The sequence below is a fragment of the Manihot esculenta genome, chromosome 9, assembly GCF_001659605.2.
Source record: "Manihot esculenta cultivar AM560-2 chromosome 9, M.esculenta_v8, whole genome shotgun sequence".
In the NCBI taxonomy this organism is placed as follows: domain Eukaryota; kingdom Viridiplantae; phylum Streptophyta; class Magnoliopsida; order Malpighiales; family Euphorbiaceae; genus Manihot; species Manihot esculenta.
The window spans coordinates 32,330,819-32,354,489 of record NC_035169.2 but is presented as its reverse complement, the minus strand read 5'-3'; the positions used below and the strand labels follow the sequence as shown (position 1 = coordinate 32,354,489).

General features: G+C 30.9%; 4 protein-coding genes across 4 annotated transcripts; 1 reads left to right on the top strand and 3 right to left on the bottom strand.

The window, feature by feature from the left end:
- Positions 1-8,060: 8,060 nt before the first annotated feature.
- On the top strand, positions 8,061-9,832 carry LOC110621860 (cyclin-dependent protein kinase inhibitor SMR11). The gene is made up of 2 exons (XM_021766135.2): positions 8,061-8,307; positions 8,778-9,832. The coding sequence occupies exons 1-2, from the start codon at positions 8,271-8,273 to the stop codon at positions 9,485-9,487; spliced, it is 747 nt and encodes a 248-aa protein (XP_021621827.1). The 5' UTR covers positions 8,061-8,270; the 3' UTR covers positions 9,488-9,832.
- An 815-nt stretch (positions 9,833-10,647) lies between these two features.
- LOC110621862 lies at positions 10,648-11,688 on the bottom strand. Its single transcript, XM_021766136.2, has one exon. It carries the CDS (start codon positions 11,540-11,542, stop codon positions 10,928-10,930), a length of 615 nt encoding a protein of 204 aa, XP_021621828.1. The 5' UTR covers positions 11,543-11,688; the 3' UTR covers positions 10,648-10,927.
- Positions 11,689-13,419: 1,731 nt separating this feature from the next.
- LOC110622390 lies at positions 13,420-14,362 on the bottom strand. Its single transcript, XM_021766875.2, has one exon. It carries the CDS (start codon positions 14,218-14,220, stop codon positions 13,576-13,578), a length of 645 nt encoding a protein of 214 aa, XP_021622567.1. The 5' UTR covers positions 14,221-14,362; the 3' UTR covers positions 13,420-13,575.
- Positions 14,363-20,893: 6,531 nt separating this feature from the next.
- Positions 20,894-21,550, bottom strand: LOC122724646. Its single transcript, XM_043960182.1, has one exon. It carries the CDS (start codon positions 21,548-21,550, stop codon positions 20,894-20,896), a length of 657 nt encoding a protein of 218 aa, XP_043816117.1.
- Positions 21,551-23,671: the final 2,121 nt, after the last annotated feature.

The window sequence follows — 23,671 nt, the reverse complement described above, 5'->3', positions numbered from 1 at the left end:
AAACCTGTCACCACATAGTCCCAGTAACTCTGTGCCAGGGCGTAGAATCGAGCACCTGGTCTTCCTGTCATATATGTATATGTGTATATAACACCTGTGAACTTACCATTGCCAGGGCGTAGTCAAAGGCTCCTGGACTTTGCTATATACCTGCCAGGGCGTAGTCAAAGGCTCCTGGTCTTCCTGTCTGTGACTATTGGATCATTCAGCATTTACTCACATCATCAAATAACAATGCAATGCAACATTTTCGTGAATACTAATGTAAACAACCTATGGCATAAACATGATGCATGAGATATGCTAAAAGCAGTTTGTGATTCAATTAAAAGTCATAAGTTTAGTTCCACTCACCTCTGGCTATCTGGACTGACTGACTCTGCAGGCTCTGAAACTCTGGAGCAGTACTCACTGCTGCTCTCTCTGGTTCCTCTGGTCTGTACCTATACAGATGGACGCAAATGAGGGACCAAACTAACTTATCAATACCTCTATTAAACTCCCCAAGACTCCCCTGAAACGCACTTAACTAACCATGCAAAGCATGCAAAAGAAAAGCTGGACAGGACACTTTCGGCGGCAGGTTCGGCGGCCGAATGTCCTCTCCAGAGACGAAACTCAAGCACCTTCGGCGGCCGAATCTCTATGTTCGGCGGCCGAACCCTTTCGGGGGCAAGTTTCGGAGGCCACAAGGCACTCCAGAGACGAAAGTCTCTAACCTTCGGCGGCACCTTCGGCAGCCGAATCCCCCAAACAGAGCCGAACATGCACAATTCGCGGGGGCAAGCTATGGCAGCCTAAGCCACCATGCAAGAGGTTCAGCGGCCGAATGAACCTTCGGCTGCCGAACCTGAGTTCATCCAGAACTCAGCTTTAACGACAAACTATCACCTCCTTCCCTTCAATAACTCCAAACATGCATATACCAACTCCTCAACACACATATACATACGTATATGATCTCAGGGGTCCAAAACTATCTAATAACCCCAAACAACAATCAAACATAACACATAAACATGTATACATGCATAACTCATCAAAACTATCATTAAGAACCTAAACATGCATCTCCTTCCACAAATCCCCCTAAAACCTTCAGAAACCATATTCAAGAACATCACTTACCTCCTGTAGTAAGAAGCTACACACTCTGAACAAGGGAAAACGGATCACCTCCTCTCACCCTCTCAAACTCTCTCAAACTCACTTTTTGCTTCAAAATCGTCAACACTTGGTAAATGAGCAAACTTCTGCATGAGCTGCTCAAACTCAGCAAAGAAACCAAGGGAGACGTGGCCAAATTTCTGGCAACAAAGGGGACATAACACCTGTCCACAATGCTGACTAAGGATGTCCCAAAAGCTGGCTGGCCAACTCAATGTCGGCTGCCCAATCGCATGCAACACCATGCAACATTCGGGGGCCGAACTTCCCTTCGGAAGCCGAACACCTTCGGCGGCCGAACTTACCTTCGGCGGCCGAACTTGGCTCAACTGCCTTAGGTTATTTCAACTCAAACCTCACTTCCATTAACCGCAAAACATCACTACAAATCATACCACATAGTAAAACATAAATTCTACCTTTTTCTAGAATTCCGACACCCCGGATTCCACCAAACAACAGGAATTCCGGTGCCAGACTCTAGCCGGGTATTACAAATGGAATTGGTCAACTTAACATAGACCGAATTGAGAGAGAAAATTTTATATCTTGATAATCATCCCTTCAAGAGATCTCATCTTGGTGGTCTTTTTCATGGAAAGTCTGACTTTTGGTAATTTTTTTCTTTTGAAATGTTCGACTTGGGTGCTCTGCCCTTCTAGCCTTATCTTTCCAACTTGACCTTAATGGTATGCCCTTTTGGGTCATTTTCTGAGGATTTTACTCTAAGGCGTCTGACGGACTTTAAGCCCTAGGTCTTTCAATAAGCGTTTCAGTTGATTGGTTTCATGAACAGTTTGGCTTTTTGTTGGGCTCTCTAACCCTGAACGTTCGTTCGAACTCTTTAGTTTTCTATATCATTTCAGACTCTTTAGCCCTGACTATTTTTAAGAGCAATTTAGCTCTTTTTCGAGCTCTTTAGTCTTACTTTTTCACCCAATTATGGGCTTTTTAGCACTAATTCTTCCTTTTGAGCTCTTTGGCTCTTTGTAACTTCTGAACATTTTTACCCTCAAGCACTTTCTGCGCTATTTTCGCCCTTATTCGCTTTTTGGACTATTTGCCCTTAAGCTTTTTTCGAGCGTTTTTGCTCCTTCAGGCTATTCTACCATTAAACATTTTGGGGCTCAAAGCCATGATTCTTCATTTCGAATTCCTTCCTCTTTGCATTTTTTTCTGAACCCTTTGCTCTTTCGGACTCTTAACCCTGACTCCTTCCTTTGAGCCTTTTGCTCTTTTGCGTCTTCTGGGTACTCAACCTTGAGTACACTTCTAGACTTTTTTGCCCTTAGTCCACTTGTGAGCATTTCTGCTTTTTTGCATATTTCGTGCTCCTATCCTTGATTTTTCTATTTGAGCTCTTCTAGCCCTGGACCATAGTCCAAGCACTTTTGCTCTTATGTTTTCTTGTGGGCTTTTAGTTTGAGTTTTTGTCGAAACTGTTTAGCTTTTTGTCCTTCTAGGCTCTTTAGCTCTGACTTAGTATTCGAGGGCTTTTGCTTTGTCATCTTCTGGGCTCTCTGCCCTTAAACACTTTCCAAGCCATCTACCCTCAAGCATCTCTCAAGCATTTTGACTCTTTGTCGGGCTCTTTAGCCCCGATTATTAATTCGAGCTCTTTCACTATTTGCGTTCTCCGGGCTATCTGCCTGTAAAATCTTTTTGGGCTATTTGCCTTCAAGTGCCTTTCGAGCATTTTTGCTTTTCCGGGCAATCTGCCCTTAAGCACTTTTGAGTACTTTTGCTTTTGATCGTTCGAGCTCTTTGGCTTGCTGGTATGTTCTGGATTTTTTTTTTCTCAACTCGGCTTTCTGGTATCGGGGTCTATTTCCAAGACCTGTCAGTATCATGCCTTAATTTTATTTTGATTTGGGTCGAGCTCTCTTTTGAGGTTGGTGCTATACCTTGGCTTTAACTTTCTTCAAGTTTTAAAGGTGCCAAGCCCCCTCTTTTTCAAGGATGGGATTATACCTTAACTTTATTTTTCTGTGGGTCGAGCTCTTTCGTGAGGTCAGCATCAAGCCTTAGACTTATTTTTCTTTGAGCCGAGGTCCTTTGTGAGGTCTAAGCCAGGCTTTAAGCCTTTTTTCCTGTGAACCGAGCTCTTTTATTTTATGTCGAAGCTAGGCTTTAGCCTTGTTTTCCTGTGAACCAAGCTCTTTTGTAAAGTCGAAACTATACTTTAACCTTTTTCTTATGAGTATTGTGTATACCAAGCTCCTCTTTTGAAGTCGACATCGTGTTTCTTGGTTCATTTTCTTTTGGCTCATAGCCTTACTAGTATGGGGTCACGTCAAGAAGACAGAGTCTCACCTCAGAAAGTGAAAGAAAGCGGCAAAACTTATCCTTTCAACCGACTGAGGGCCTTTTATAGGTGGCTGGCCAGACCACCTTCGGCGGCCTATCGTGAAATCGAAAGCCATGCATGTTCAGCGGCCGAATGTCACCTTCGGCGGCCAAACCTGGCTTTTCTGCCTTGGTTCTTTTCTTGCAAAAACTCTTTTCATTTTAGCTTAAAACAGTAAAACATACTACATTACTTTAGAAAAACATAAATCGTACCCTTCTCGAGATTTCCGACATCCTCGATTCCACCGGACGATAGGAATTCCGATGCCGGACTCTAGCCGGGTATTACAATGGACCTTTGTTATTGGCCCTTATCCCCTCAATCGGTTTTGTGAGGCCGGTGTTCTTATTTTCAAGATCGGTCACCCACTTCATTGGAGTCTTCATCTCCTCAACTGGTTTTATGGTGCCGGCGGTCTTATTGCAGAGACCGATCACCTACCTCATTGAGGACTTCATCTTTCTAACTAATTTAGTGGTGCCCGCGGTCTTGTTTTGAGACCGGTCACCCACCTCATTAGGGTTTTTATTTCCTCAACTGGTTTTATGGTGTCAGCGGTCTTATTTCGAGACTAGTCACCTACCTCAGGCTTCGTCTTGCCAATCGGTTTTGTGATGCCGGTGATCGTGTTTCAAGACTGGTTATCTACCTCATTGGGGTCTTCATTTCCTCAACCGATTTTATAATGCTGACGATTTTATTTCCGAGACAGGTCACCTACCTCATTGAGGTCTTCGTCTCGTTAACCGATTTTATAGTCCCAGCAGTCTTATTACCTCATTGAAGGCTTTATCTTCCCAATCGATTTTGTGGTGCCGGCGGTCTTATTTTGAGATGGAAGTTCCCGGTGGAGGCTTTTCGATGCTCAAGTTAGACCTAGAAACTTCATGGAGTTAAGGGAAGTAAAACAGAGAAGAGAAGAGAATGGTGGTTCTCCCGATGTGACTGTCACAGAGAGAGAGAGAGGTCCCTTTTCAGAGAAGGAGAGCCCCCCCTTTTAGGGTTAGTTCGGTAATAAATACTTTTAAATAAAGTTGATGCCCCTGGTGCTATGTTCCCTTCTGACGAGGTAGGGACGCTTTTGTGCAGGTATGTTAGGCAGTACACTAATGATGGGTTATAGGACAATAAATGCGGAGCTGGACGGTCGTACCCTTTACATGTGTCGTATCAAGGAGGCGACCAACTCATAAGAGGTAGGCATTTTTACCCTAACTTTATCAGGTCATACCAGCCTCATCCGACTTGCATAGAAATGAGCTCCTTCTGGCTACAAAAGTCGACCACGTCGGCATTCAAAGCCTCGTTGTAGGCTTTTGAGGAGGTCGGTCTATCCGTCCCCTTCTGTTTTTTAGGAGGTCGATCTATCTGCTCCAGGCTTGAATAAACTCAGGAGTGTTACTGGTCTGATTCTTTATATTTAATAAGTCAGCCTTCTTACTATCCGGTTTGACCAGATGAAAATGCTTTCTATTTATATATACACGTATCACGATCTTGGAGTCCTAATTTTTATATGTTATCAGTAATTATTCGATATCGAAATCATAGTATGTGTTCCTAATGACGATTCTATGGCTATGCGAGACTGAAATCGCCATTGGCCAATGCTTTTTGGTGGTTATCGATATTGTATCACTGGGTTTATTTTCATTGCTTTCTCTTTTTTGTTCTTCTATTGATCTATCCTTGCTGGAATTTACTCTTCTCTGAATTTGTGGCTACCTCCTGTCTGTATTGTTCGCCTTCATCTTCTTGTTATTTTGTTCTGTTTTGATTGAAGTGGTGAATGTGTCGATTAAGATGACTTTGCTTTGCAAAATCGACTTGCATGTGCTTTTATAGTATATTTAATTGTCATAGCTAATAGAACCAGTGATTGTTTGTTGGTAATAAATTGATTGACAATGGCAGTGAAACCTATGTGCTGGATATGCGATTTACTATGAGATTGATTAAAAAGTGAAACATATTTCTTGTCACTTAATTAATTTAAATACTTTATTTATGTTTTCATATTACTCACATTTCTAATTTATAGAGCCTATAATAAAAATTATTTTCTATGAGAAAAAAAAAACATGAAACTTTTTTTTAACATATATGTTTAATTTTATTAAATGCATATTTTTCACATGTCACAAAATGATACAATTTATAATTTTATTAATTTATGTAACGAGTTTATAATTTAAATCAAATAAAACTCACATAAAAATTAATAATTTAGACCACACTGATATTTCTTTAATATTGCACCTTCATTTGTTTCATGAAAATAAAATTCATGTGAAAAATATTTTCAATGAGAAATAATTTATAAGAAAATAATATATTTTTTGTAATATTAAAAATATAAAATTTGTTAACTCTATATTTAAAAAGTTTAGTAATATTCATAAAATTCTTTAAATAATAAAAAATAATGTTGTCTTTTAAAAAGATATTTTTGAAGTTATGCTTCTCATTTAAAATATACATATATATTATTTTCATAGAATATAGAGCACTTTAAAATTAAAATATATATATATTTTATCCATAATAGATTAATTCTGTTTGGATCCAAATTAATAGTGTTATACGTAATATATAGAAGTTTTTGGTGAAAAAAAATATAAATTTAATCTCTATTTATTTATAAAAAATAATTTATACTTAGAATGATATAACTTATTTTTTATTTTTTAATTACAAAATAAAATTTATTAATAAATTTATATATATAGAAATCTGAATAAGAATTTAAAAATAAAATAATTCATTATTTTAAAAAAATTATTTGTTTAAATTGATATAATTTTTTTATCAGAAAAATATTAAAAATATAAAAATATTTTTTAAAAAATAAATAAATAAGTATTTTATTTTACACAACTCAAAATTAAATATTTTATTTTATACATTCGTTTTTATTGAATTTTTTTGCCAAAGTTTTCTGATAATGCAATGTATAAATGTATAATTTGTATGGTAAATTATATTTTAATTTTTAAATTTTAACATAATTAATGGACTGGTTAATATATTTAATATTTAAATCTCTATATAATTAATTTATTCAAATTTAAGATATTTTCATCTATAATTTTGTTAATTAATCAATTAAATGATAAATAAATACAGATGAATAATTTTAATTTTATATTGTATAACTATATTTTAATTTTTAAATTTTTGCATAATTAATAAATTAATACTTATATTTTTAAAATTAAAATTTTAAATTTCTTTATATTTAATTTGTCTAAAATTAGAGTTTTTTATCCATTATATACATTAATTTAAAATTAGTCTATCATCAATTTTTTTAAAAGTATAATCCTTTTCTAAATTACTCTTTATAAAAACTTATACTCTACTTAAAAATTACTTGGTGATACTACACGAGAGCCACCTAAAATGAACTGTTATTGTCACCACAAAATAAAGATTATATAATAAAAATTTAATAAGCGAGTAATGCGATCCCACTTAAGAAAAAGAAGACTCGAACGCTTAATACCCTATTTATCATCAAAACTCTTTCTTCCCTTAATAGATTGAGTTTCGATATAAAATTACCGTTAATAGGTACAATTCATTTAACTTTCGTTATGTGTATAATCACAAGATTTCTGACCAGTTAATTTGACGAGATCTCTTATTAAATAATTGGTCGTCTCTTTATTAGATTATCAGAAAATGGTATAATTACAGAACTAAAATTACATAATTAATTTACACAATTATTCTCAAGTTTTATATTCACCCTATTTTATGATTTACTGATTACCATCTCACAATTTTTTTTTAAAGTTTAATTAATCGAAGCACAATTTTATTTTAAGTCGTATTATTTATTATCATTTAAAAATAATTAAAATTATAGATATTTTTTAAAAATTTTAAAATTATAAGTATTGAAAAATCTTAATAAATGAAAATTGATATATAAAAAATATTAATAATTAATTAAATAAAATATTATAAATGAAATTAGAATATAAAAAGTCCTAATAATTAAATAAAATATTATAAATAAAAATTATTAAATATTTTTAAATAAAAAATAAAATATTTATATTATAACAAATGAAAATGAAATAATTATAAAAAGATTTAAATATATATTTTTAAAAATATAAAAATTAATTTATTAATTATGTTAAAATTTAATCCGTCTAATTAATTATATTTAAAAAATAATAATAAATATATTTTTATATTTTTAATGATAAAAATGAGTTGAGATTTTTTAATTTTAAATGGATTTTTTATAAAAGAATTTAAATAAATTAATTTAAAAAATTTTAAAATATAATAATTCATCCATCAATTATATTAATTTAGAAAATAAAAATTAATTTAATTTAATATTTATTGTACGAAAATAATTAGGTGCATAGATGTATGTGACATGTGCAAATTGAAAACCGTTCGATGAAGTGTATTTCTTCGATCGAACGGTTAGAAATTCTTGCGGAGGCTGCCCGCACTGCCCAGGGTGCGAATACTCGTAAAATAACTTTTCAGGACGGCGGACGGGCGACAACTTGACAAGAGCGCCCTGACAAAAGACACGAACTCAGATAGATCTCATCATGTGATACACCGAGTCAGTTAAGTTGGAACTTGAAAAAGCCCTAGATTGTGAAACCAACCAATCCTGAACGCTCACCACAAACGCTGCCGTTTACTTCAATTTTCTCTCTAAAAACTTGAGCGTCTTCTTTCTCCGACTCTACGCGTCGCGTCTGCTGCAAGCTTTCCGATGTATTCTTCCTCCTCCAGGACTTCCATCAACTCCGGTGAGCCACCGTTCTTTCCTTCTTTTTTTTTTTTAATTTTAATTTCTCTGTGCTCTTCGTGTTCGGCATTGCAAGGTTTTAGCTATTTTCTTGTTCATGATTATAGGGTTTTTATCAACCCACTCTTTCATGTATGCTGCTAAATCAATTGCGTGCGCTTGCGGTTTGTACTTTGTAGTTGGAGTTCCTCAGATTTCTTCTGCAAATTGTGCAAACTTTCAGATTTTTTATTTGATTTAGAATTGGAAAATCCCTAAGATGCAGGATTCTGCACTTCTCCATTGGGGTGATTTTTTCTTTTTTCATTCGTCAAAAACAATTGAGTTTATTGTGTATACAGTTTGGTGCATTACGGATTAAAGGTAGTTTTAGGGTTTGAAACGTTATTAAGAAGAGGTTTAGTGATAGCTGTGGTTCCTTTCTTCTCGACTGTTAAATTTGTCTTCATCATCTGTGTCATTATCATATAGGTCTTATGGATTCTGATACTTGCACGGATGAAATGGGGAAAAGCCAAGATTTATCCCTAAAGTCCACAAAAGGTTTGGATGAAGCTCGTGATGAGGAAGCTAAAAAGGCAAAAGTTGAGACATCTCTTGGGCCTATCACTCCTGATGCAAACAAAGAAAATGGGGATTTTTTCTTGGATCTTTGTTCTCCGCTCACTACGGTGACAAAAATGCCTAAAGTACTAATCTTTGATTCTAAAACCAACGGAAATCAGGATCAACTCCCCTACATTGACAGTTCTAGCAGCCCCAAAACACCCAAGGACGTTGTTTTTGACCCATTTGCTCCCGGTCCAGATGACAAAGTCTTGGCTCCCCTATCGAAGAAATACTCTGATGAGGCAAGGATCAGTGTTGCACGAAGACTTAACTTTGGATCTTCCCCTAAAGGTCTGGACCATACAAGTCCTGGTGATGGGGTGGAGTCCATTTCAGATGAAGAGATGTTCAAATCTGTATATGAAAATCTCTTGGAAGTTATTGTTTCTGAGCAAACAGAGAGTGCTCTTGCTGAACTATCAAATATGGAATGGGATTATGATGCTTGCAGGACACCTCCCTCAGCTCGTCGACTAAATGGAGTTGCTGAAACTTGCCCTGGTGCTCCTTTGAAACCAACTGCTAAACCAAGGCTTACTGATTTGGGATTATGCAGAAAACTTGAATTCTGACGACATTAGACCTTAACTATGATCACACTACACTGCCAACTAATTTTGCAAGTGTGCATTCTGTATTAGTTAAAGCACTAATTTTTGTGCCTCACAACTTTAACTCGTGTTGCTTAGAGATCTAATTTAGACGGGGGAAATTGCTGTCTGACTGAGATTACAGTGTAGTAGTAGCATTGTATAGGAATTTATTGATGCTTTATTTATTTCCGTGAAATTATCAAGTGTTTCTTTTCTTAGAAAAAGCAGCAAGTGTTTTTCTTTCTTTATGTGCATGTTGTGTAATCATTATGTTGGCCTGTACCATTCGTGAATATGAAGTCTTCCATTCTCTGTCTTGTGGCATTGTGCTTGAGCCAAATTAATAATGACCTAATACCTTTTTGACTGAAGGTAATTGATGAATTGGATAAGAAAGGGATTCCTTTATGACCAGTTTGTTGGTAGTAATGACGTAAAGCGCCATTGTTGGAAAATTTTAAAATCCTGTGGAGGAACTGCACCAGAGAATGTGCTTTGTGCAGCCACAGAAAATCGTCACGCTTTGCGAGTAACCTGGACAATATGGCGCCAGTAAAGCAGCAACTATACATTGTGCGTGGCCGGGATTGAACAATTCTATGGGATTAATATATTCTTCTACTGGGCCGCGGCACATTGTGCATTTTGTGCTGTGCTTCATTTATGGCTTGCTTTTTCCGCCTAAAGCCTAGCTGGGAATAAAAGGAAAATCAAATAAAATAACAAAACAGAGCGTGACAGCTTATGTCCTCAACCAAAAGGGAAGCACGATTATTCACTTTACAACCAGCGTTTTCTTTGGTATAGATCATGCCCTAATTTTACATGACAGCGTCAGAGGAATAAATCAAGCAGCCGTCTCAAGTGATGATGATCTGGGATGATGGTTCTGAATTTAAATCTGATCTGAATCTGCTCATAGTCTGAGACTATAGAAGCTGATATAGTTGTCTTGATCAGTATTCTATAAAACTGACTCTCTAACTATCCTGGTGGTAAAGATAAAAGCTTATGCTATTGTTAACCGTTGATATTTGGTTTCAAAAATCAATCTGGCCAATTACATGTCATTGACCTTATTACAGCTTAATCAAATTGCAATACATGCTGGGCTTGACAGTTTTTTAGCATCATTCATATATATAAAGCCAAAAAATATATAAAAAATAGAGAAATTTGTTTGCATATGTACAAGAATCTGTCTCGCCTCGGCGCACAGGCGGTGGAAGACAAATGTATCTGGATTTCTAAGAAACTCTACAAACTACAATACTGAACCCAAAAATCAGATCGGCCTAATTAAAACAGAAGACAATAACATGCTTCCTGGCTGTATAACGCCCGGAGACAAAACAGCAAAACCTGTAATAAAGGATTGTTCAATCAAAAACCACAAACACATGTTTGTGAGGTTTACTCTCATAACTTGGTCTTGCTCTTGCACTCCTGGTCTTGAATCTTCATAGCAGGAAAAGCAATAGTGAACTTGCATGCAGAAGTAGCAACAGCATGCTTCTTGAATATCCCCAGGAAATTAACCCTCCCTGGAATCGTCGTTCGTGTTTCCATAACAAGATGTCCAGACAATATGTCACTGATCAAGCTTTTCAGATTTGATGCTAACTTATCAGCCTCTATAGTAAGCCTGCAAGGAATCGTCACCGTTCCAGTAGAGGGTATAAAACCCGAGTTGAGCTCTGCTTCTCCCACCTGTTTAGCTTGATACAGGAGGGAACTCTTTCCAGGGCCGTGCTTGAAACTGGCGTGATTCGGGTTATGGAGGCGAAGCGTGAGGTTGAGAGTGACGTTGAGTTCAATAGTAATAACGGGGAACGAGATGCGAGGGGAAACGCCTTCGATGGAAGCTGAGAGAACCTGGACCCGAGGATCTTTAGCCTTGAACACAGTCAAAGCTAGGATGAGAATAACTATAAATATGATAAATAATAAGATCAGAATCGACCCACCAACGATAAGGCAGCAGCGGCGGCGACTTCGTGGCTTAGGAAGTGGGTGATCGCCGTGTTCTGTCATCGAGATTAATGAGAGTGCTGTTATCTTGGTGGGGTTGGCAACGGAGGGATGGGAAACAGTTATAGAAATATAAGATGATGTGAATAAGTGGAAGCCATTAATGCGGTGATGGGTCAGATACAGAGAAAGACTTGAACGGTGACTGTGGTTGGTCGTGGGTGGGCTTGGTGGGTGTTGGAAGTTTATTAATTTTGATAATTTAACCCTAATATCCAGCCATTTTTACCAAAAATGAAGCTTTTATTTGGGTTTTATCTTGGAAAAGAAAATACTACCCACCTTAACGAAATTAATTTAATACTATCTTTCCTTTTTGAATTTACAGTTATTTATCATAATTGGTAATATTACTCAGATACTAAATATACAGCCCAATGCCAGCTACGCATAATCTGATAAATCTTCCAAAATCTATATGATTCAAAATAGGATTGTATAATTTATTTATTATTTTTAAATTATTTTACCTTTTAATTCTACTTTTATATTATTTATCTCAAATATAATATTAAAAAATATTATATTAAATTAAAACTTATTTAACTTTTAATAGAAATATAAAGATTTAATTAATAAAAGAATTGAATTAAATTTATTTTAATCTTAAATAAAAATATAAAAATTTAATTCAAATTTATTTCCATATATAAACACTAAGAATAAAAATATCTAACAATACGTTAAAAGCTGCTGCCCAACATTCCGAACTTAGTATTTCCTTGTCCTGATTTAAGCATTTCCATTCTTTCATAATCACCTCATGCCCCTCAAAACTCATCTTTCTCTCAAAAAAATTAAATAAAAATAAATGAGTTATTTGATTTTTAATAAAATAATATAAATTGAGAATATATTAAAAAAGATAAATTAAATTTATTATTTTAATAATATTAAATATATTTTCTTGCAATTTGTATATGTAAATAAGTTCATTGAAATTTTAAAATATATATATATATATCAGGAGATGAAATTGTTTTTTTCTGAAAAATCAACGATAATTTAGAGATTAATATTTATATGGAGGATCACTTGTTTGTGTCATGTTAGATTAAGACTCTGAAAAATATTTTTCTATATTTTTTAATATTTAAAGTATTGATAAAAATAAGTCATTTTTTTAAAAAAATAATTTTTTTATGAAAATATAAAGTTATTTTTTATATCTTAAAATTCTAAATATTTATATATAAATTTATTAATAAATTTTATTTTTTAAATTAAACTTAAATAATAAATTTTTATAGAACATATTTTTTAAATATAAATTATTTTTTGTAAATAAATAAAGGATAAATAGAGATAAGATTGCTTCCAAAGAAAAAAATTTACCTATAATCAGTTTATTATCAACTCAAATTACAAATATAAAGACCTTATATAATTTGTGTACAAAAAAAGTGTTGGAAAAAATTGCAGACAAAACCAAAAATTTCAACGGGCTGTGATGAGACGGTAATAGGGCGAAATGCCAACAGAATAAACCCAAAATTGAAGACGTTGGGCGCATTGGTGTCGGGAGTTCGGAGCCATACAACCACACACCTCCAAGTCTTATAAGCCTGACTTTTAAGTTTGAAGCAACGTGTTTGACTGCTGACTATGACTAACCACTTGTCCTGTGTTGGTTTTGGTTCACATCTCAATTTGCTGTTCAGTCATAGACTTTGTGCTTGAGAGCATTTTACAATTAAGAGGAAAAGGAAATTCAGCTTTCATAAACCTCAAGCTGGCAAATTCAAAACAGAGTGTTTTTTGTCGCGAAAGAACTGAATTCGGATTCAATGTTCCGTCACAATCAAACAAAAAATATCAAGAATTGCGTCTGTATCTGAGAAACTGAACAGTGAATCGGAAACAAACAACAACAGAAAAAAGAAAAAGAAAATCTGAAAGTAAGACAAATATATCAGAGTGCGTCCCGCTAATAATACAGAATCATAATCCCAATCAATAAACCAGAGCAAACTCTTACCACATCCAGTAATCAGTATGTATAAAAAATTAAGCTAATCCAAAAGTATAGACATGTCCTACAGGCTTGTCTTGTACTTGCAGTTCTGATCCCCAACCGTCACATTTGAGACAAAGACAGTGAAATCGCAGGTTGTTTTCGAGTGTACATTCACTTTAAATATACTAAGAATCGAAACTTTACCAGAAAGTTTGATCAATGTGCTCAAAGTTATCGCACCAGAAGCTACATCGGTATAAAGCTGGGAATTTGAGAGCAAGCGATCTGCCATCACCGTCAAGGTTACATTCATGGGTTTGGTCTCGTCGGCGCCAATCTTCCCGGCGGGAATCGGAACTTCCCCCACAACTTCACCTCTGTAATTCAGCAGAGCAGAACCGTTCTTGAACTTGAATCCAACCTTATTCGGGTTCTTGACAGTGAGATCAACGTCTAATGTCATATTCAGATCGACGCCCATCCTGGCAATGTCTAACGACATTCGCAGGTTATCTAGAGTGATTGAGTCGATGGTGGTAGAGGGTTTTTTAGCTTTGAACACTGTTAATGCTAAAATCACCACCACCAGTACGAAGACGACGATGACGGCAGCCGTCACCGCGAGACAGATGTTTCTACGTCTGTGTTTGTTTTGAGCTTCGACATCTTTTGTATCTTTTGCTGCCTTTGATGAATGTAAAGACGTTTCCTCCGTCTTCTCCATCTTGTGCTGGCTCAGGCTGTTGGCGTGAGTCTTAGATCTATCTTTTCAAAAGCTTGTGTTTCTAAGTTCTAACAGAAAAAATCTTGGGGCTGATCCCCAACGGTCAATGCCCATATAAATGTATAACTTGGTGGTGGAGTTTTAAAATTACGGAAAATTTTATATATTTATATTATGAATTTATATAAATTTAATTTATATAATAAATTATTATAATTTTAAAAAACGATTAAGATGATTATAAATTTGAAAGAAATAAAAAATATTTTGAGAAATGATCAAGGAGCAAAGCAGTACGTATTAGTCCACAACAATTTGAGGGTCAAAAGCCTAAATATCAAAAGTTGGTTGGTAGTTGCACAGTTAAATAGATAGTTTGATAGTATAATTTTATAAAAATATAATGTTATTAGAGTGATGGGTTGAAAAGGTTGGTCTGATTCAACTTGTTTGTGGAGTAGGACTTTGGAGGAAGCTAAAAGGCCACGCTAGCTACGCGGCTGGGGCGGAGAGAAATCTTAATTAAGAGTGAGTTAGCAATAAATGGTGATTAGTTGGCTTGTTTCTAAAATATCTTCACTCAGTTTTGGAGGAGAATCAACACACTTAAATCAATTATATATACATAATACTTGGCTCAAAGTGGAAGCTAAGTATGGAAAGTAACACGATGGACATTGCGTGCAAGAATTTCAGTATCAATCTTTTTCATCGGTAAATTTATAATTTAATTTTTATGATGCGATAAAATTTATTAATCGATAAATTGATTTTAAAAAATATTTTAAAAAATTTATGAATTTTTAATAAAAATAATTAATTAGTTATTTTATTATTTTTATAATTAAATATTTTACTATTTAATTAAAATAAAAAAATTTATTAGTTGATTTTTTATTTTATAAAAAATTTTATTAATTAGACAATCAATATTACGAATATTTTAAATTTTTTTATATTTAAGGGTTAAATTTAATTATTTAATTAATTAATTATTTAAAATTTTAATAACATTTTTAATATAAATTTTAAAATTGATAAATTAATTAATAAAATTTTATGTATTATAGCAATTAAATAATTATTTTTTTTATATAATGAATATTATAAAAATGTTGAAAAAAACAAACATGTGTTTGCAAATGCAACCTCAATTAGCGTTTGCAATGGCTACAAGAAAGGCCTCTGGTTCGGATGTCTTGATTCACGTTTGTCAATTTTCTTGGTTTACAAGTGCTGCTCCACGTGATCACATGATTGAGTAGCTCGCATTTTGTATTTTCCTCTTATTAGGGTGTGATAATAGATTATTAATTATAAGTTGATAGATAATTTTTAGGAGTTGTGGTAATAAAGTTTGATAATCTATATATATTAACTTATTTTAATAAAAAAATATATTGAAATTGTTTAATTATTTATTATTTTATTATATTCTTCTATAGTCTTATTTTCTTAAATAATTTTTTTTAACATATCGATTGCATTTAAATTTCAGCAGTGAACCAGAAATATAAGACTAAAAAACAAAACCCAACATTCCATTAGCCGGCCAAAATTCACAAAAAAAAAACTTATTACACCAAAGCAAATTCTAAATTAGAGTCATTTTCAATTAAATAAATCACCAGAATATTTAAATCACAGACAAATCAAATATTGCATGAAAAGAGACAACATAATAGATCCTTTGGCTTCTCTAAAGCCTATGAAAGTGATGATCACCGCGGTCTCAAGTTGCCATTGTCAATCTGTAATAATTCTCTCTTAAAGCAAAAATGAAGATCACCAACCAAGGAAGAGAGCTAGAAAATGAAGCCTCCTCACTACTACACTTCAATTAAAATTGACCCACGCCACATTATAAATAAAACCTCAAACAGTTGAAATGAAAACATCAAATAATAAATAAAATTGATACACAGAGAGAAAAATAGATTCTAAAATAAAGCCTCTTTCCCTTGGATGAAAAGAGAAAACTCCTATAATGTCTTTCTCTCTTTGCTTTTTCTCTTTTCTTTCTTCACACTTTTTTAAAATAAAAATATTCAATTTTCGTATAAATAAATGCTTCACATATAATAAAAAAGTGAGTATTTTATTTTTTTAAATATATAATTTATAGAATAATTATACATTAAAGCAATAATATCACGTCAGCATATATAGTATGACAAATTAATATAAAGCGTGCACATAATTTAAAACAAAGGCTTATTAATTTTGACTTATAAACATGTACGATTCATGATTGATTTTTAACTCTATATAAACTATCCTACATAAAATAATAACTATAGTATATAAATTCTCAATAATATAATTATAATATTTCTACATTCACAGATTTAGTCTGATAATAAATGTATTTAAATGAATCTGAAAGATTTAAAGTTTTACTATTTCAATTTCTAATATCCATCTTAAAATAAAAATATTTCTACAAAATTTAAAATTTTTAAATTGAATTAAATTAGCGATTTTGAATAACAATTAATTTTATGATTTATTTTTATTATTATTACTATAATTATTATTATTTTAAAAAAAATATAAAAATTTCATTAAAAAGGGCCCGTATCTTGTGTGTTTAAACTAGTTTTATGATATGTTAAAATATCATAGTCGAGAGCTGGATGAATCCGAATTACTAAGAGAATGATCAATAGTTTCAAGAAAAATATTTATTTAAATATGTTCCATCACAAAATAATAAATTTTTAATATATAAATAAATAAATTTCTTTATAAATATATATATATAAGACTCATTTTAATATATCTTAAGTGATAATAGAATGAATTCACTTAAAATTTTTCTATTACGCAAATATGCAAATATGAGAATTTTGTGCAGTGAAAGTTGGTCCTTTGTTTGAATGCTACATGCGACAATTTTACAATTTCGAGTGTTTTAGTGATAATTATATTTAAAAATTCTTAGAATTGTCTAAACCTATTTTCGTAAATTACTTCTTTTACGTGAATCTACCAACCTTAATCAAATATGCAATAACATTTTTTTTAAAAAAAAAAAGACTAGTTTTAAATATGCAATTTTAGGTATTTTAAATTTATAACAAAAATTAGCCAAAAAAATTTAATAAAAATATAAATGGAAACATGAAATCTCTAGCTTTTATGACTGACATGTTTTGTTTGCTCTCTCAGGGTCCGAGTTATCCATCCATACGACTAGCCTCACGGCCAGGCTACCATGCTCGGTGGACATACGCGAAAGGAAAGGTGGTTAGAAAGCGCATGGTAAGAAATGCCGCGTGGAAGTTGAGGCCCATGAGGAGGTAGCGTTGGGTTCACGTGGTGCCCATGTGCAATAGGCGAAGCCTCCTATTTTCTTTATTTATTTAGATTTGATTCATATAAATTAAAATATTTTTAAAATATAAATAAATAATTTTTAAAATAAAAATAAATTAAATTCACTTTAATTTATTTAAAATTAAAATTTTCATTTTTTAATTTAAAAAGTTTTTATTTTTAAATACAATGATATCATGCTTTATTTTGATAAAGTTTTTTAAATTCTTCGGTCGATAAATACGAAACTGGAGTGATATAATATTTTTCTGAACGCCAATAAGATACTGCCAAGTGCCTCAAATTAAGTGGAAAAAAAGTTGTTGTTGCCAATAAGTTTGTGCATGATGTGACGCAAAACTGTCAACCCCCACCCCTCCCCCGCGTCGTTTTATTAATTGCTCATTTATTGAATATTTAACAATATTACCATTAAATCACTATATTTCGTCAAAATATTAATTATTTTCAATATTTTTAGCCTCTAAATTATAATTTTTATAAATATATTAAATTTTAATAAAAATTAAGATGAAAATTTATATTGACCTTCTATTTAAATACTTATATAAATAGAATGAATTTAATTAATATTTTAAAAACATTCATTTATTAAGAGTAAATAAAAAAGATACTTAATAAAATGATAATTATTTAAAAAAAACTAAAACAACAAATTGAAAAAAAAAAGAGAGGGAGTATTCAGTATTGTAGATAATCTTCAGCCCATTATCAAATTTAAATCAAATTTTCTATTAACCAATATATTCAAAAGAGATAATCATTATTATGGATTAATAATTCAAGACATAAAAAAATATAAAGACTCTCTAGTTATATTTTTTCAATTATAAAAAAACTGAATAAAATTTAAATTAATGCTCAAAATGGTAGGAAAAATTAAAAAATAAATGAAATAAAAATTAAAAATATTTTTAATAGAAAAATTAAGTGATTAATTTCATTAAAATAAATAAACTAAATAGTAATAATAATAATAATAAAAACATTAGAGGAGGAGGGAGACCCGAAAAGGAACAAACTCACTAAGTCAAGGCCGAGCGATTCCAAACGCGTTTTGGGAGGTTTTTCTGGAGAAGACAAACTTTACGCAAATCACATGGGACTGTGAGACAAGCCCTGTGGGACTCTTAAGGACCAGCCCAATTCCAAAAGCAGATCCGTTAGAAAATTGGCGAAACTAAAACGGGACAAATAGCCAGATAGAATCGTTACCCAGCCAAAATAGGGGCATGAATTGGATTGCCATTTCTCTTGAAGATCCGAGACTAGAGGATCCTGCCTGGAAAATATGCACGCACTCAATCCAGAATAATTCGCGAAATTAGCAAGTACTGTCTGAACTGTATTTGATGGTGTTGTTCTGAATTGGCGAAGACTTGATTCCTTGCTTTTTAATATGTATCATTCAAGATGGTTCTACTTATAGTCTCCAGAGAAAATACAAAATGCCAAGAAAACGTAACAACTGTAAATTTTTCACTCGCTATGCTTTCATAATTCATAAAATACTAATATAAATTTCCTATATTTCTAATAGGACCATGACAGAGGAAAATTAATTCTATGTTGAGTGTAAAGTGAGCCAATTAAATTAAGATTAAAATTAATATTTTTTATACATTATATATGATTTAGCTGGATTAAAATTAAAATCATTTTATATCTATTATAAGTAATTAAAATTAAAATAATAATATTACTTTTCCCTATAAATCAACATAATTATATTATTAATTGATGAGAATTTTTTGAGTAATTCAAAATTACATTTATAACTTCAAATATTTATATAAATAAATATGAATAACAATCCAAATTACTAAAAAATGTTGAAATAAAATAATAACATGATTATAAATGTAATTTAATTATAAATTAATTATTTATATTATTTAATATATACATATCATATAATTTAATTTATGACTATAACATAATAAATAAATTATAGAATAAATTTTACCTATAATATATATGAGTTAATAATATGTGGTATACAAAATAAATCATAAGTTATATTTCATGTCGTATAAATTTTATAAAGTTAATTTAGTTTATAAGCCTATATTATGTAATCATATGTTAGGTCTTGTATATAGTGTAAAATATTTATGATTTTTTGAAATTTAATTATTAATTAAATTGGATTAAATTTTAATTTTTAGATAAATTAATATAATCGATCGATTTGATTTAATAGATTAGTTCGATTTGATCAACTGGTTTGATTTGAATAGACAATCTAATACGATTGATTGGTATAAATTGAGGGATTAATGTGATTTATTGATATGATTTGAACAAATATTTTAATTTGATAGAATAATTTGATTTAATCGGATGATTTGATTTTATTAAATTGATCTAATTAACTAATTTGATTCAATTCAGATAGATGATATAAATTTATATCCATAATTTTTTCTAATCTAATGAAAATAAAAAAAAGTATATAGAAAAAATAACAAATATAGTAAAATTACATATATTATTTTTTTGAATTAATGGCAAAAAAATCTTATAAATTTTGTTACAATTACACCGGTGTATAAAATTTGGACATTTTAAAGTCAATCCAACTATAGTCTATTGTTACTTACACCGTTAACAACTAATGAAATTATCATATGACTTGCTATGTCAATATGACGTCAACATGTCATATCAATAAATTTTAGAATAAAATTAATAATAATTTAAAATTTTAAAATAGAATTATAATAAAACTAAAAGTATATAATTTTTTAGTAATTATTTATTTTATTAAATTTTTTAAAATTCACAATAAATATCAGTATAATTTTTTAAAAAATGATGGATTAATATTATACTTTGAGAGTTAAATAAATATTTTAAAAAAATATTTTATTATTTTTAATATTTTTAAATTAAATCATATTAAATATTATTTTAAATTATTTTTTTAATATTCATAACTAATATATTTAATAAGATTATTTTCTTAAAAATAATTTTAAAAATAATACTAAACAGTAAGTATTAAAAAAATTCAGTTTATAATGATTTTAGTTAAAATAAATTATTATTATTATTAAATTATTGATAATAATTATGATGAAATTGAATAATAATAATAGTAATTTTTAAATATATTAAAAAAACTAATTTTAATAATTTTATAAGTTTTCAATTATACAAGTAATTGGGTTTATTTAGTCATATATTTAAAAAAAAAAAAGAGTTTAATTGATAAAAGAATAAAAGTATAGAGTGAAAATTGTAACAAAAATAAAGTATTAAATTTTTTGATGATTAACTTGATGTGCTGGTGTGGTATTTTTTTTTTTTTTTGAATCAAGAAAAACTTTATTTATCTTGTAGAATAATAATCCAAGAGACAATCAGGAATGTCAATCCAAATCTTGAATCTACCATGATGAATAGACTCTCTAGCTAATAAATGGGCGGCTCTATTTTCTGAACGCCGTACCCAACAAACATGAATGTTACCCTGAGACCGCATAATATCTTTGCAATCAGAAACAACTAATCCAAACTCTGAAAAGTCATCCAGAGGAGAGCGAATAGCCAAGGCTAAGGATTGGTTATCCGTAAAAATACAACCCGCCTGAAGAAAACAATCTCTAGCATAAGATAAACATTGACGCAAGGCCAAAGCTTTAGCAATAACAGGTTGCCCACCCCCCTCATAGAAACCCGAAATTGCAATGGAAAAGAAGCATTCCAAGTCCTCAAATACTGCTGCAAAACCGAACAAATCAGCACTAGCAAAGACTGCACAATCAATGAATGCAATCCAATCAACTTCAAGAGTGGTAGCCTCAACTAATGGGAGCACACGAGGAACAGATGGGTGGGATAACGTCCTTGGTCGAGACACAAGTGAAGCCACATAATCATTAAAATAGGAACTAGCAGCATGATGAACCTCACTGGGCGACAAAACTTTATTGACCCACAATCTTTCATTCCTGGCATGCCATAACTTCCATGCATGTATAGCCATACGTGCAGTCCTGCATGTATAGCCATACGTGCTGGTGTGGTATTAACATGGCAAGTGACGTGATAATTGTATTAATTTTTTAATAATAAATATAATAAATCTATCTTTAAAAAATAAAATTTTAATTAATAAAAAAATATAGAATATACTTACAATAAAATCAAAAGTATAGGTTCATTTAACCCTTATTTTTTCTAATCTAATTTATTATATATTTTTTAAGTTTTGCATATATATGTATGTAAAATTTTTTAGATTATCCATTAATGGAATAATTAATACTTCCATTTTTAATAACTGAATAAACCAGACTGAAATGGTTGGTTCCAATGTTTTAATGATTTGGTTTCAATTTAAATTAGTTGTACACTGAAAAGCTCGACTTGGTTCAGTATTATATACATCCAAAACCAGCCCAGCAGCTCTCCCATTAGGGAATTGTAAGCTAGTAACATCTGATTAAAAAAAAAACAAAAGCCGAAGGGTCAAAAGAAGGCCTTCAACATTGAGAGCCTAGTCAATTCAGCCCTCCTTGTTTGAAGATGGGTCAATTGAGCCTTTCAACTACTTAAACCCAAAATTCAAAGTGTTTACTCTCATCTCCAAGTTCAGAACCCTTCCCTTTGTTATCTACATGGAATTGTTCTTACTCATTAAAAACTTCCAACAAGACTCACTACTCCTCAAACACTCAGAGAATATCTTCCCTTCAGGGAGATTTTTTTTTTTTTTTTATATTTTGTATATGATTATTCATAGTAATCATAACAAAATTAATTATTTTTTAATATATTCTTTTTCTCTTTGGCTATTGCAGATTCTAGCATATCGGCACCAGGAGAATACTCTTTAAATTCATTATTTTTTTCTTTTTCAATTCTTGTGTTTTTCTTTAGTTTCCTCTTTCTTTCTCTGCAACTTTTTTTCCATGAAAAAAGAAAGGAGCATTTGTTATGCTTCAGCTGATTCCAAGGTATATAATTATTATATGCACAGCAGCACATGCATTCTTCTTCTTTATATTATTTATTCAGCCATCATTTTTTGGACCACAACAGTCATCCACAAAGACGATCTGTATAAATATTTTTATATTTATTTATAAATTTTGAAATTTTATTTTTTTGAATTGGGTGTGAAAATTGGAGAAGTAGAAAAAATTTGAAAATTTATAAAAATAATATATTTTATAAGATATACAATTTTCATAAAATAATTATTTTTAAAAACAATCATACTAACAAAATAATGTGTGTATTATCTTAGCCCGTTGGTGAAATGATACCATACTTGATTTCGAAATTTTAAAATTTTAAATCTAAAATATATAGTAAAAAAATTATGTGATCGCATTATTAATAAATACAGTAACTCATACATGTCGTCAAAAAATATTGATACGATAATACTATATATTTTTACTTATTTTTATTTTAATATTAATAATTCAGTTCATATAATTTAATATCGATGGAGAAATTATGATATTATATTAAATTTGGTCTAAATTTAATTTATTTTAAATTAATTTAAATGAAAAAATATTTAAAATTTTAAAAGTGTATTATTTTATTCTAAATGAATGTGAAATTCAAACTAATATTTTTATAAAATAAAATATTTATTTTTAAAATTTAAATATTTAACATTTAAAAATCAAATTCATTCTCAATCCTATAAAGATATTTATTTTTAAAAATTTAAATTCATATCAGATTTAATTAACTATTCAGATTCATCCTGTTAAAATGAAATTGGACAAAATACCTGCAAAAGCTCAGGCCCACGAAAATCCCAACTTAATGCATTCCTGGAAGTTGAGAGGTGCCAATGTGAATGGGCGAAGCTTTCTTCAAAATTTTATTTTCTTTGCTTCCAGAAGCAGATTTTTCGCGCAGCCATGTTTGTCAAACAAAATTTAAAAAATAAAAAATATATTATCTAATCCTTATATTATATAAAAATTTATTAATTTATCTATTTATTTTAAAAATAAATTAAAATATTTTAATATTTTAAAAAAGTTAATAATTAATTTAAATCTTAATATTATATTATAAATTTTCAAAATATGATAAAATTAATATTGTCTTAATGAGAGTATTATTGTCCTTTTATAAA

Bases quoted from the DNA above. Each gene is read 5' to 3' on its own strand.
- LOC110621860 (XM_021766135.2), top strand. From the start codon at position 8,271: ATGTATTCTTCCTCCTCCAGGACTTCCATCAACTCCG. The intron at 8,308-8,777 runs GTGAGCCACCGT...ATTATCATATAG, and splicing joins CAGGACTTCCATCAACTCCG to GTCTTATGGATTCTGATACT.
- LOC110621862 (XM_021766136.2), bottom strand. From the start codon at position 11,542: ATGACAGAACACGGCGATCACCCACTTCCTAAGCCACGAAGTCGCCGC.
- LOC110622390 (XM_021766875.2), bottom strand. From the start codon at position 14,220: ATGGAGAAGACGGAGGAAACGTCTTTACATTCATCAAAGGCAGCAAAA.
- LOC122724646 (XM_043960182.1), bottom strand. From the start codon at position 21,550: ATGGCTATACATGCATGGAAGTTATGGCATGCCAGGAATGAAAGATTG.